The sequence below is a fragment of the Doryrhamphus excisus genome, linkage group LG6 (genome assembly GCF_037039965.1).
Source record: "Doryrhamphus excisus strain RoL-2023G ecotype Guam linkage group LG6, RoL_Dexc_Guam_v1.1, whole genome shotgun sequence".
Taxonomy (NCBI): domain Eukaryota; kingdom Metazoa; phylum Chordata; class Actinopteri; order Syngnathiformes; family Syngnathidae; genus Doryrhamphus; species Doryrhamphus excisus.
This window is the reverse complement of record NC_136362.1, coordinates 1967732-1980000: the sequence shown is the minus strand read 5'-3', so window position 1 is coordinate 1980000 and position 12269 is coordinate 1967732. Positions and strand designations below refer to the sequence as shown.

Genomic DNA, 12269 nt, shown 5'->3' with positions numbered 1-12269 from the left:
GTCTTAGGAACGAAAGGATGCCAAGTCTTTTCATGGAAATTCAAGTTTTCAGCCTACAGGGGGCGCAATTGTGTAGACACCATAAAATCAGTCCATTTTCTTCCAAAACTTCATTTCCTGTTTTGAGGGTTTTCTAATTGTTGCCACTGAAGTGGGCCTGTTGTTAATTCCATGAACACCAATACAGCTGAAATTGATTAACGAGGCCCTCAGTTGCTTAACCAACCAGAAAATTATCAGACAGGTTTAATTCAATTCAAGCCGGGCCCAATAAAAAAGTGTTCCTTTAATTTTTGTGAGCAGTGTATATACACACACACAGAAAATGACCATCTGAGGAGGGAATGAGTCAGCAATAACATCCTACTCACCGAGGAGGCTTGACAGACTTCTTTTCTGACGGCCCGGTTCACACGAAGCGCCCAGCGACATTTCACATAAACCTTTAAGCCACGTCAATCGATAACTTATTCAACTCTGTCGAATGAATCCATTTTTTTCTATTTAGTTGACAAGTTAGCAAGTTATTGACTTGCGTCTGCTTCGACTTTGCTTGTCCTCCATTTTTTTCCCTTCTAGCGCTCTTTTTTCTCATTGGTTGACGCCAGAGCCAATCAGAGAAGACTTATTTGTGGGCCAAAGCAAAGTAACCCGGAGTTACATATACACCCGGTGACATTTCAACGTAGGGACGTGAAATTTCTTCTGTTTAAACGTTTATTTCACATAAACGTTTAAGCTACGTTAAACGTTGACCCGTTGAACCCTGTCCAATGAATCAAGTTTCTTTCGTTTACGAAAGTTACTGAATAACGTCTGCTTCGACTTCGCTTGTACTTTGTTGTTTTTCTTTTGGCCCTCTTATTTCTTGTTGGTCGATGCCAGAGCCAATCAGAGAAGGCGCGATTCGTACCCGGAAATGGGATTGGCTCTGTACGTCATATAGTCTTAAATTATTAAATGGCGTCAACAGAAAAACACGCTAATCGAGTCAAGGTGGAACACATTAGCCAAAAGAACGCGTGCTAGCTGGAATGTTATGATAGGCAAACAACATTCCATCACAACAATTACACACCCACACAATTCCCTGCTTTGCCAAGGTTTGTTTTAATGATTCCTGCTGTGCAATATTCAAGTACGTGGAAAGACAATCAGTAGCAAAGTTAGAAAACATGACAACATGGTAAACATACAAAGTCATCTTGGACTACAAAAATACATTCCATCTTCTTTTTTTTTTTTACTGGAACCCCTTTATGTTATGTTCATATTTAGTTCCCTTTTCTGTACATTACAACAGCACAAAAGGGAGTTAATACGAGCTAGCTAACAATGCTGTGATTGGGATACACATTTTGGATGCTAAGGCTAGAAGCTAACATGGAATATTATGTTTATCTGGCTAACCGCTAGTCTCAGCGCCATCCATAGACAGAAGAGTGGATAGCTAAGTCTCTATTTGGCTAACAAGACGCTGGTTTGCCGTTAGCATTTTTGACCCGAGGTGTTTGATCCAGTCTTGTGCTGGAAGACGTGTTGTTGTTGTTGTTTTTGACGGAGCTAGCATAAGTATGTGTAGCAATACACCCAGGTAGAGATTTATTTTAGAAGGATTCATAGTGGAAATAGATGTATCGCAATGATAGCATTGTTAGCTAGCTCATATTAACTCATTTTGTCCTGTTATAATGCACAGAAAAGGGAAAAATATGTGTTAATGTTTCACAAAAGGATTGGGAACAATGGGAAAAAATTCCATTCCAAAAAAGTGCACTTCCCCTTTAAGATGTTGACTTAAGTGGTTGTCACCATAAACAGATCGTCAACGTCAGCAGTTGTCAACTCGAGCCGTTTTTCCGCATCAACATAAACAGGCAGCTGACAAACGAGTTGTCGACTTCAGTGGTTGTTGACATAAACAGGTCGTCAACAGCAACGGATGACAATTTAAATGAGTTGTCGACATCAGCAGTTGTCAACTCGAGCCGTTTTTCCGCATCAACATAAACAGGCAGCTGACAAATGAGTTGTTGACTTAAACGGGTTGTCAACATCAACGGATGACAATTTAAATGAGTTATCGACATCAGCAGTTGTCAACTCGAGCCGTTTTTCCGCATCAACATAAACAGGCGGCTGACAAACAAGTTGTTGACTTTAGTGGTTGTTGACATAAACGGGTCGTCAACATCAACGGATGACAAATGAGGTTGTCGACATCAGCAGTTGTCAAATTAAGCCATTTTTCCGCATCAACATAAACAGGCGGCTGACAAATGAGTTGTTGACATAAACGTGTCGTCAACATCAACGGATGACAATTTAAATGAGTTGTCGACATCAGCAGTTGTCAAATCAAGCCGTTTTTCCGCATCAACATAAACACGCAGCTGACAAACGAGTTGTTGACTTTAGTGGTTGTTGACATAAACGGGTCGTCAACATCAACGGATGAGAACTTAAATGAGTTGTCGACATCAGCGTGTTGTCAATTCGAGCCGTTTTTCTGCATCAACATAAACAGGCGGCTGACAAACAAGTTGTTGACTTCAGTGGTTGTTGACATAAACGGGTCGTCAACTTCAATGAGTTGTCGACATCAGCGTGTTGTCAAATTAAGCCGTTTTTCCGCATCAACATAAACAGGCAGCTGACAAACGAGTTGTTGACTTTAGCGGTCGTTGACATAAACGGGTCGTCAACATCAACGGGTGACAACTTTGATGAGTTGTCGACATTAGCGTGTTGTCGACAACTCATTTAAGTTGTAATCCTTTGATGTAGACAACACGCTAATGTCGACAACTCATTTAAATTGTCATCCGTTGATGTTGACGACCCGTTTAAGTCAACAACTCATTTGTCAGCTGCCTGTTTATGTTGATGCGGAAAAACGGCTTAATTTGACAACACTCTGATGTCGACAACTCATTGAAGTTGACGACCCGTTTATGTCAACAACCACTAAAGTCAACAATTCGTTTGTCAGCTGCCTGTTTATGTTGATGCGGAAAAACGGCTCGAGTTGACAACAGCTGATGTCGACAACTCATTTAAGTTGTTATCCTTTGATGTTGACATCAGCTGTTGTCCGCATCAACATAAACAGGCAGCTGACAAAGGAGTTGTCGACATAAACGGGTCGTCAACATCAACGGGTGACAACTTAGATGAGTTGTCGACATTAGCGTGTTGTCAGCATCAAAGGATTACAACTTAGATGAGTTGTCGACAACACGCTAATGTCGACAACTCATCTAAGTCGTCACCCGTTGATGTTGACGACCCGTTTATGTCAACAACCACCAAAGTCAACAACTTGTTTGTCAGCCGCCTGTTTATGTTGATGATCAGCGTGTTGTCAACTCAAGCAGGTTTTCAACATAACTTAAGCAGTCGGCGACTTGGAGAAGTTGTCAGCGGTTGTCGCCATAAACAGGATGTCAACATAATGGGGCTCCAGTGCAGAGTGAAATGAGAAGAAGATCTGAGAGGGTAGAAGGCCTTTGGTTTTGGTGAAAAGGTACAAAAAGGAGCCGTTAAAAAGCAGCTTTTTCCACAGGAATGTTTTTCAAAATAAAAGCTACAATCAGGTGTCGGTCCCGGGGGCGGCGGATCTGCACAGGCGGCGTCGGGCGTGGTAGGCCAGGACCACGAGGAGCATCTCGGAGGTGCTGCTGAGGGCCACGATGAAAGGAGCCTGCGACGCAAAGTCGGCTTCGGCGCGGCGAAAGGACAGCTGCATGACGGCGAGCGCCAGGAGGCTGTTCTGGACGCCCACCTCGATGCTCACGGTCTTCCTCTGCGCGGGGGTTAGACCCGCCAACTTAGCCAGAACCGCCCCGACCGCCAGACCCAGGAGAGGCACAGTCACCCCCACGGCCACAATCTGGGGCCTTACGTGAGCAAGGATGGATGCGCCCATTTGGTAAGCCATGAAGATGCCGCCCACGATGAGCACAAAACTGAATGGCCTGATGAGTCCCAGTAGGACCCGCGTAAGTGAGGGCAGGCGCAGCTTCACTATCATACCCAGCGATATCGGGATAGCAATGAAAAGAAGGGTAACCAGGATCTTAACAAAGGGTACATGCAGGGCGGCGTGCACCCCTAGCAGGCGCCCGTACAACGCCGACGAAAGCGGCATCGCCCCCGCCGCCACAACCGTAGACACCAAAGTCATAGAAATAGCCAGAGTCACGTCCCCTCCGAGTAGGAGACTATACAGGTACCCGCCGCCCCCACCCGGGGCGGAGCATGTAATCACCAGTCCCAATGAGAGCGCTTTAGGCAGTGCGGCAAGTCGGGACACGCAGTAGGCGTACAGGGGCATGACGAGGAACTGAGCCAGCACCCCCAGTAGCAGAGGAACCGGGTTCTTCAGCAAAGATCTCAGCACCTCCACCTCCACCTTGCACCCAAAGGCACACTTATTCACAAAAATGAGGGGCAACAAGGCAAACAGAACCGGGTTCTCCGAGAAATGGGACAAGCCGCCCGAGCGGATGACCCGCGCAACGGTGTCGTCGCTTCCGGGGGCAACAATAATGGAGTAATCCGTTCTCTCCTCCACTACAGAATCCCGGTCCAAATCCAGGAGCTGAATCTGAAGCTGAGCCTGACCAGGGAACCCGGAACGGATGCTGATGACGTAGCTCTTGGGGGGCCCTGAGTGGCCGCTGTCTGTTACATTTAAAATGGAGAGGACCTCCGGGTCCGAGGAGACCACCCTCACGGTCTGACGGTTCTTCCGGTACAAACTGGACACCACAATGACGCCTTTGGTGTTTTCAGGAAATTCAAACTCCTGCGATGAACCGTCCCCGATTGTGATGTACCGGAACCGGCTGCTTGTCAGCTTACTCCCGTCGACGGTCTGGTTTCCGGCAGCCGACGCCCGGTCCGGTTCTCCGGCGACCAGGAGGAGACAGCACACGCGCAGTAACGTCCTCATGGTTCCCGCCGTTACTCCACAAACGTCGTTGTCATCTCCGGTATCAAAGAGGAGCCTGTTTGCTCCATTACTCGTCCGGAATCCATTTTGCTTTCATACCGGAACCGAAACATCACCCGCCCTGTCCCGGAACACACGCTGCTCGACCAGCGTTCGCCTTTGTTCGCACTTCGAAGCGAAGCGGAAGCAGCCAAAGCACAGCTAGTAACCGCTAGTAACAGCTAGCTTAGCTAGTAATAGCTAGTTTAGCTAGTACAGCTAGTAATAGCTAGCTTAGCTAGTAACAGCTAGCACAGCGACAACCACAGTTGGCACACTGATAAAATACCAGCGGGAAAAAAAGGGTGGAGGAATCATCCCAGCGTCGATAATATCGATAACAATTATATCTCAGTATCAACACAGTCGTGACTACATTTGTGTTTGTTTCTTTTCACAAATATACACATACTTGCAATTCTCATTGTAATAAATAAAAAATGAAACAAAATGGCTGTATAAACTGCATAATTATTCGAGGGATAAAAAATAAATCGGTAGTACAGTACCTGTATCGAATTAAGGCGGCACCTCCCTAAGTTATCTGTACGGATGAATTGATACAAATGTCGATAGTTTGGATACTATAGTGATATAGTGATATTTTGTACCGTGTGTGATGTAAGCCCGCCCCCTGACACCAGCTTCCCTTCTGCTATTGGTTGAGGAAGATGACTCGTCTATTGGATTACGCTGTTATTTTGGACCGTGTGTGATGGTAAGCCCGCCCCCTGACACCATCTTCCCTTCTGCTATTGGTTGAGGAAGATGACTCGTCTATTGGATTACGCTGTTATTTTGGACCGTGTGTGATGGTAAGCCCGCCCCCTGACACCAGCTTCCCTTCTGCTATTGGTTGAGGAAGATGACTCGTGCATTAGATTACGCTGTATTTCCAGTAAAGGCGGAAATGTAACCCGAGGCGAAACAGGAAGTGGGTGGATTGAGCTACAAAATAAATGTTTTAATATCCGCTTTTCCCCCCACTAATACTTATGTCGACATATAAAAAGATGAATGATGGATTTGGTAACCAAATTAAAGGTAATTGAATAATCAACATATCATAATAATAATTAATAATAATGAACACAGCAGACACTGCGTTGCAGTGCCGGATGGAGAAAAAAACAGCTTTTATTTATTTCAAACATCATCCAAGTACTGCAGTAATATCCACATGTTGAAGTACAAAGGCAAAGTACACCAAGTACCACAAACAGCCAAGGCCTGGCGTGTGAAAGAAGAATGAATAGAGATGCAGAGAAAAGTGTATTATGATGGAAAAGGCATCTGTACACCACCACGCTAACACACCGCCCCCCCCCCCCCCCAATAAGGCATTCCCAGCAGGAAGTGTGGCTGAAGGCATGAAGGATTGGAGGTGCCCCGCCCAGATGCCAGTGGAGGGCCCCGCCCGGACGCCAGTGAGGACGCCCCCCCAGACGCCGGTGGAGGTGCCCCCCCCAGACGCCGGTGGAGGTGCCCCGCCCGGACACGAGTGGGGGGTGCCCCGCCCGGACACGAGTGGGGGGTGCCCCGCCCGGACACGAGTGGGGGGTGCCCCGCCCAGACATGAGTGGGGGGTGCCCCGCCCAGACATGAGTGGGGGGTGCCCCGCCCGGACCCGAGAGGGGGGTGCCCCGCCCGGACCCGAGTGGGGGGTGCCCCGCCCGGACACGAGTGGGGGGTGCCCCGCCCGGACACGAGTGGGGGGTGCCCCGCCCGGACACGAGTGGGGGGTGCCCCGCCCGGAGAGAAGTGGAGGTGCCCCACCCGGACCCTAGTGGAGGTGCCCCACCCGGACCCTAGTGGAGGTGCCCCACCCGGACCCTAGTGGAGGTGCCTCACCCGGACCCTAGTTGGAGGTGCTCCACCCGGACCCTAGTTGGAGGTGCTCCACCCGGACCCTAGTTGGAGGTGCTCCACCCGGACCCTAGTTGGAGGTGTCCCATCCAGACGCCGGTGGGGGTGCCCCACTCAGACACCAGTGGAGGTGCCCCACCCAGATACCAGTGGGGGTGCCCCATCCAAACACCGGTGGGCCGGTGGAGGTGCCCCACCCAGACCCTAGTGGAGGTGCCCCACCCAGACACCTGAGTGGAGGTGCCCTGCCCGGACGCCAGTGGAGGTGCTCCGCCCGGACGCCAGTGGAGGTACCCAGACGCTAGTGGAGGTGCCAGATTGTTGTCAGTGTGAAAAACACATCTGGATTTATGGGGGGGGGCGGGGGGTAAGCCAACACTGCCGCCATCTTGGGGCCAAAGCAAGGAAGAAAGCTGGCATGAAAAGAAAGAAATGAAGACTGGAAGATAGACCTGAGGGACTTAGGTGGACTTGGGTGGACTTAGGTGGACTTGGGTGTGTGTGTGTGTGTGTGTGTGCGTGCACGCTCCTGTCTTGTGTGCACGTAGGTCGCCCCTCAGTTGCGTAGGGCTGCCAACCTGGTACACCAGATGACAGTACATGACGTGATGTTACCATGGCAACACATCTGCGTGTTAGGATGTCGGAATGATTCCTCACCGTCTGGAAAGTTGCTCCTCCTTCTCCTGGCTCCGTGAACTCTCGCCGCCCACGGACGTGGCTCCTGCAGGCAACTTGCTGAGCTGGTCCATCACCTCCAGACCGTTCTCCTCGGCGATTTGGTGGATCAAGTCGTCCACCTGCTCCTGCGGCGTGCTGAGTGTCATCGCCGAGCTCATGGAGTCCTCCATCACCTGGTGGCGCCGTCGATCAGTCAGATGAACCACGTCTTCAACGTCTGAGCTTTTGAGGAGAACTTACCGAGGTGTGGACGTCCAGGTTCTGGACTTGGCTTTCAAACTTATCCATGACAACTGAGACCTTTTGGAGGTCCATGGAGTTGAGAGCTTTGTCCAGCGCCTTGGTCACCTGGCTCATGTTTTTAGTCACCTGGAATCAAACGCCATCACGTAACGAGACGACAAAAAACTGGAACATAGTCTAGATGTCTCCAAGTTGGGATCATCCGGAATCACTCTTAGCTTCTATGAAATATTCCGATGGAAAATCAGACTAGCATTCATTGAGGAAATGAACACGAAATCACGTTAAAATCACGTTAAAATCACGTTAAAGTGTTTTTCTGGAAATGTAGCCTCATGGGGTTGGACCCCGGTGCCTTGGTGTCCCCGTCCCAAGCCTGGATAAATAAAGGAACCATTTTGTTATTCCAAATAAACAAAACACAACAAAAAAGGTTAGCTAAGAAGACATGGAGCAAACTGAAAGGAATGAAGACTCAATTAGGAGGCATAGAGGAAGACCAAAGACTAGGTTTATGGATGTAGTGAGTGAGTAGGATGTCTGGACTAAGTGGACTACTAAGTTAGTCCAGAACTCTGCGGCACGGCTTTTAACCGGAACCAAAAAAGGGGAGCACATCGCCCCAATTCTGGCCTCCCTGCATGCTTTAGGATTTAGGACCTCGGACCTCATTCAAATTTACTCTCCAACGCGGTCACTGAGGTCCGAGGGCTAGCTCCAACTTGTGGTCCCTAAGATGAGACTTAAGACCAAGGGAGACCGAGTCTTTTCTGTGGTTGGCCCCAAGCTATGGAACTCTCTCCTCCTCCCAAGTAAAAAAAAAAAAGGCCCCCCAACATGGAAAGCGTTAAGTCTTGACTTAAAACCCACTTTTATTCTTTGGCTTTTAACTCGTAGTGAGTCGTATGGTTTTGTGTCTTTTAGTTCTTTCTTTTTATTCTTGTTTTTAATATTTTAATATCTATTTTACTATTTTATTTCTTATTAAATTTTTTAGTTTTGGATTAAATTAAATTTGTACCTTTATTTTATTATTTAATTTTACTATTATTTTTTTTTTTTATTATTTTTTTATATTTTATTTTTACTTTTTATTTGACTAGACAGGATTGAATGGAGGAGATTGTGTAGCTGTGGCGACCCCTGGAGGGAAACTGTGGTAGTTCACCTGGTAGATACAACAAACACCTCCTGTCCATCAGCAAGGATCTGTGGTGTTTGGGTGGCTGGTGGGGGTTTGGTGTGTGGAGGGTGGATGTTTTTAGTGTTGGGGGTGTCACATGATGCACAAGGAGCGCTTGATTTGCTCACCTGGTTCTTTTATTTCAACATAATGGCTTTGACGCCACCATTGTTTATATTGCTGGTATTTATTGTGTATTCTAAAAATAACTTACTGATTTCATCGTGACGGCCGTCTGGACTTTGGAGGCGACGGCGTCGACTCGGGACGCCATACGCAGCCAATTCAGACCTTCATTTTTTTTGCGAATGGAATTCTCGGCATACACCCTGGCACATTCCACATTCTTCTGCTGCAGGGCCTGGAAAAAAAAAACAAAGACAGTTTGGGTATTCAAGCTGTGGCAACTCCCGCTCTGGTCTAAGGGAGGGCTAAGGAGGTCCCCGTGTTGGACGGATGTTCTGGGTCACGTGATGTTGGTGTTTACACTTTCCTGCCAATGACCCATTACTATTGGAGGAAATGACTGAGCTTCCTTCCTTCCTTCCAACCTTCCTTCCTGACTGAGCTTCCTTCATTCCTTCCTGACTGACTGAGCTTCCTTCCTTCATTCCTTCCTGAGCTTCCTTCCTGACTGAGCTTCCTTCCTTCCTTCCTTCCTTCCTTCCTTCCTGAGCTTCCTTCCTGAGCTTCCTTCCTGACTGAGCTTCCTTCCTTCCTTCCTTCCTGACTGAGCTTCCTTCCTTCCTTCCAACGTTCCTTCCTTCCTGAGCTTCCTTCCTTCCAATCTTCCTTGAAACCTTCCTTCCTTCCTTCCTGAGCTTCCTTCATTCCTTCCTGAGCTTCCTTCCTGACTGAGCTTCCTTCCTTCCTGACTGAGCTTCCTTAATTCCTTCCTTCCTTCCTTCCTTCCTGACTGAGATTCCTTCCTTCCTGACTGAGCTTCCTTCCTTCCTGACTGAGATTCCTGACTGAGCTTCCTTCCTTCCTTCCTGAGCTTCCTGACTGAGCTTCCTTCCTTTCTTCCTGACTGAGCTTCCTTCCTTTCTTCCTGACTGAGCTTCCTTCCTTTCTTCCTGACTGAGCTTCCTTCCTTCCAACGTTCCTTCCTTCTTGATTGAGCTTCCTTCCTCCCTTCCTGACTGAGCTTCCTTCCTTCCTGAGCTTCCTGACTGAGCTTCCTTCCTTCCAATCTTCCTTGAAACCTTCCTTCTTGATTGAGCTTCCTTCCTCCCTTCCTGACTGAGCTTCCTTCCTTCCTGAGCTTCCTGACTGAGCTTCCTTCCTTCCAATCTTCCTTGAAACCTTCCTTCCTGAGCTTGCTTCCTTCATTCCTTCCTTCCTTCCTTCCTTCCTGACTGAGCTTCCTTCCTTCCTGACTGAGCTTCCTTCCTTCCTTCCTGACTGAGCTTCCTTCCTTCCTTCCTGAGCTTCCTTCCTTCCCGAGCTTCCTGACTGAGCTTCCTTCCTTCCTGAGCTTCCTTCCTTCCTGAGCTTCCTTCCTGACTGAGCTTCCTTCCTTCCTTCCTTCCTGACTGAGCTTCTTTCCAACCTTCCAACATTCCTTCCTTCCTGACTGAGCTTCCTTCTTGATTGAGCTTCTTTCCTTCCTTCCTGACTGAGCTTCCTTCCTGACTGAGCTTCCTTCCTGACTGAGCTTCCTTCCTTCCGATCTTCCTTGCAACCTTCCTTCCTTCCTTCCTGAGCTTCCTTCCAACCTTCCTTCCTTTCCTCCAACCTTCCTTCCTTCCAACCTTCCTTCCTTCCTGACTGAGCTTCCTTCCTTCCTTCCAACCTTCCTTCCTTCCTGACTGAGCTTCCTTCCTAACTGAGCTTCCTTCCTTCCTTCCTGACTGAGCGTCCTTCCTTCCTTCCTGACTGAGCGTCCTTCCTTCTTTCCATCGATCATTCCTTCCTATGATCATTCCTTCCTTCGATCATTCCTTCCTTCCTTCTTGAGCTGCGTGTTACGTCATATTTCAACTGGTCCCCTTCCTTCTTTCTTTCCTTCCTTCGATCCTTCTGTCCTTCCTTCGTATGATCCTTCCTTCCTTCCTTCTCGAGCTGTGTGTTACGTCATATTTTAGCATTCGCTGAAAGCACAGTTCAACTGGTCCCCTTCCTTCCTATGATCCTTCCTTCCTTCTGGAGCTGCGTGTTACGTGATATCTCAGCATTGGCTGAAAGAACGCACCCAGGAACAGGAAAAGATAAAGTTCAATCTTGCTAATATTTTATAATTAAGCTTTGAGCAAATGAACTGAATGGAATTGGAATATTTGGTTCCATGTATACGTGGCTAATGAGACAACCGACTCACCTTTTTGACCTTGGCCTGCTCCTTTTCGCATTCCTTCTCCGCCTTTTTGGCCAGTCTCTCCAGTTGCTTGGAGGTGAACTGGGAAGCAAAGAGGAAGAAATGAAGCTGGTGTACACGTGACCAACCGGAAGCCTACATCCATACCTTCAGTTGGAAAAGTGTTTCTGTGAAGAGGCAGAGTACAGAGTTAGTATAGAACAGTAGGGAGTGTCAATCAAATATGAATGTAATACAAATGTAAACAGATTGACAGCAACTGCTAGCATAAAAAGGAATAGCTTACACGGGAATAATGTTTGAAATATGTGTCCTGTAACAAAAATAACGTAGTTATTTTAATTAATTTCTATTTTGAGGCTCTTTCTAGTACACAAATGTGACTATATTGCGGAAATGTAGTCAACAACAACAACAACCTAGCTTCCTACACCCAAGCTAACAAGCTAAAATACATAATATATGACAAAATAATCACGCCGACGAGGTTAAAAGCAGTTACTTTACCATCCATGTCAAGACGTGTTGGCTCGTCGCCGGTAAAAAAAAAAACAAAAACAGGATTTCAATCTAGCAATTTAGCCGTGATTATTTTTCGTTGCGAGAAGAATTTGTTTGGCATTTCCTGGTTCAGGAGTGACGTCATAGGGTTACTTCTTCGGGGACTCGCTGTTGCGGCACTCGCGGACACTGCCACCTAGTGACGACTGGAAGTATCGTCCATATTGTGTTAGTATTCAATCTCGGATTCATTTTATTCACTAAAATTCGCTGTAAATAAAAATAAAAAATACATTGTAAAAATTATAATTGTGAATTGTAAAAAATAATAATTATAAAAAAATAATTGTAAAAATAATAAAATATTTAGTTTTTTCTAATAATAATATTTTTTGTAAAAATAGAATTGTAAAAATAATAATAAAATATTTTGTTTTTTCTAAAAATAATACTTTTGTAAAAATACAATTGTAAAAATAATA

The 12269-nt window shown here is 47.0% G+C and overlaps 3 protein-coding genes across 6 annotated transcripts in view; all 3 read right to left on the bottom strand.

Annotated features, from left to right (window-relative positions):
* The window catches only part of fanca (FA complementation group A), a 38604-nt gene extending 33005 nt beyond the window's left edge, over positions 1-5599 (bottom strand). For 2 of the 4 annotated variants that reach the window (XM_078791107.1, XM_078791108.1), the window contains exon 1: positions 372-616. In XM_078791107.1, the coding sequence (XP_078647233.1) occupies positions 372-432 (61 nt within the window). In that variant the 5' untranslated portion in view covers positions 433-616. Of the gene's footprint in view, positions 1-371; positions 619-5505 lie in introns of those variants that run through there. The other 2 variants (XM_078791110.1, XM_078791109.1) reach the window with 2 other exon arrangements.
* Positions 3340-5478, bottom strand: slc10a3 (solute carrier family 10 member 3). The gene has a single exon (XM_058087289.2). The coding sequence runs from the start codon at positions 4955-4957 to the stop codon at positions 3593-3595; it is 1365 nt and encodes a 454-aa protein (XP_057943272.2). The 5' UTR covers positions 4958-5478; the 3' UTR covers positions 3340-3592.
* Positions 5600-6823: 1224 nt separating the features above from the next.
* Positions 6824-11973, bottom strand: chmp1a (charged multivesicular body protein 1A). Its single transcript, XM_058087290.2, has 7 exons — positions 11794-11973; positions 11434-11453; positions 11290-11367; positions 9184-9330; positions 7784-7912; positions 7523-7716; positions 6824-7440 (listed from the first exon to the last, which is right to left on the bottom strand). The coding sequence occupies exons 1-7, from the start codon at positions 11798-11800 to the stop codon at positions 7419-7421; spliced, it is 597 nt and encodes a 198-aa protein (XP_057943273.1). The 5' UTR covers positions 11801-11973; the 3' UTR covers positions 6824-7418.
* Positions 11974-12269: the final 296 nt, after the last annotated feature.

Bases quoted from the DNA above. Each gene is read 5' to 3' on its own strand.
- slc10a3 (XM_058087289.2), bottom strand. From the start codon at position 4,957: ATGAGGACGTTACTGCGCGTGTGCTGTCTCCTCCTGGTCGCCGGAGAA.
- chmp1a (XM_058087290.2), bottom strand. The intron at 7,913-9,183 runs GTAAGTTATTTT...GTTTGATTCCAG, and splicing joins CGGCCGTCACGATGAAATCA to GTGACTAAAAACATGAGCCA. The intron at 7,441-7,522 runs GTGAGGAATCAT...CTGGTGTACCAG, and splicing joins GAGGAGCAACTTTCCAGACG to GTTGGCAGCCCTACGCAACT.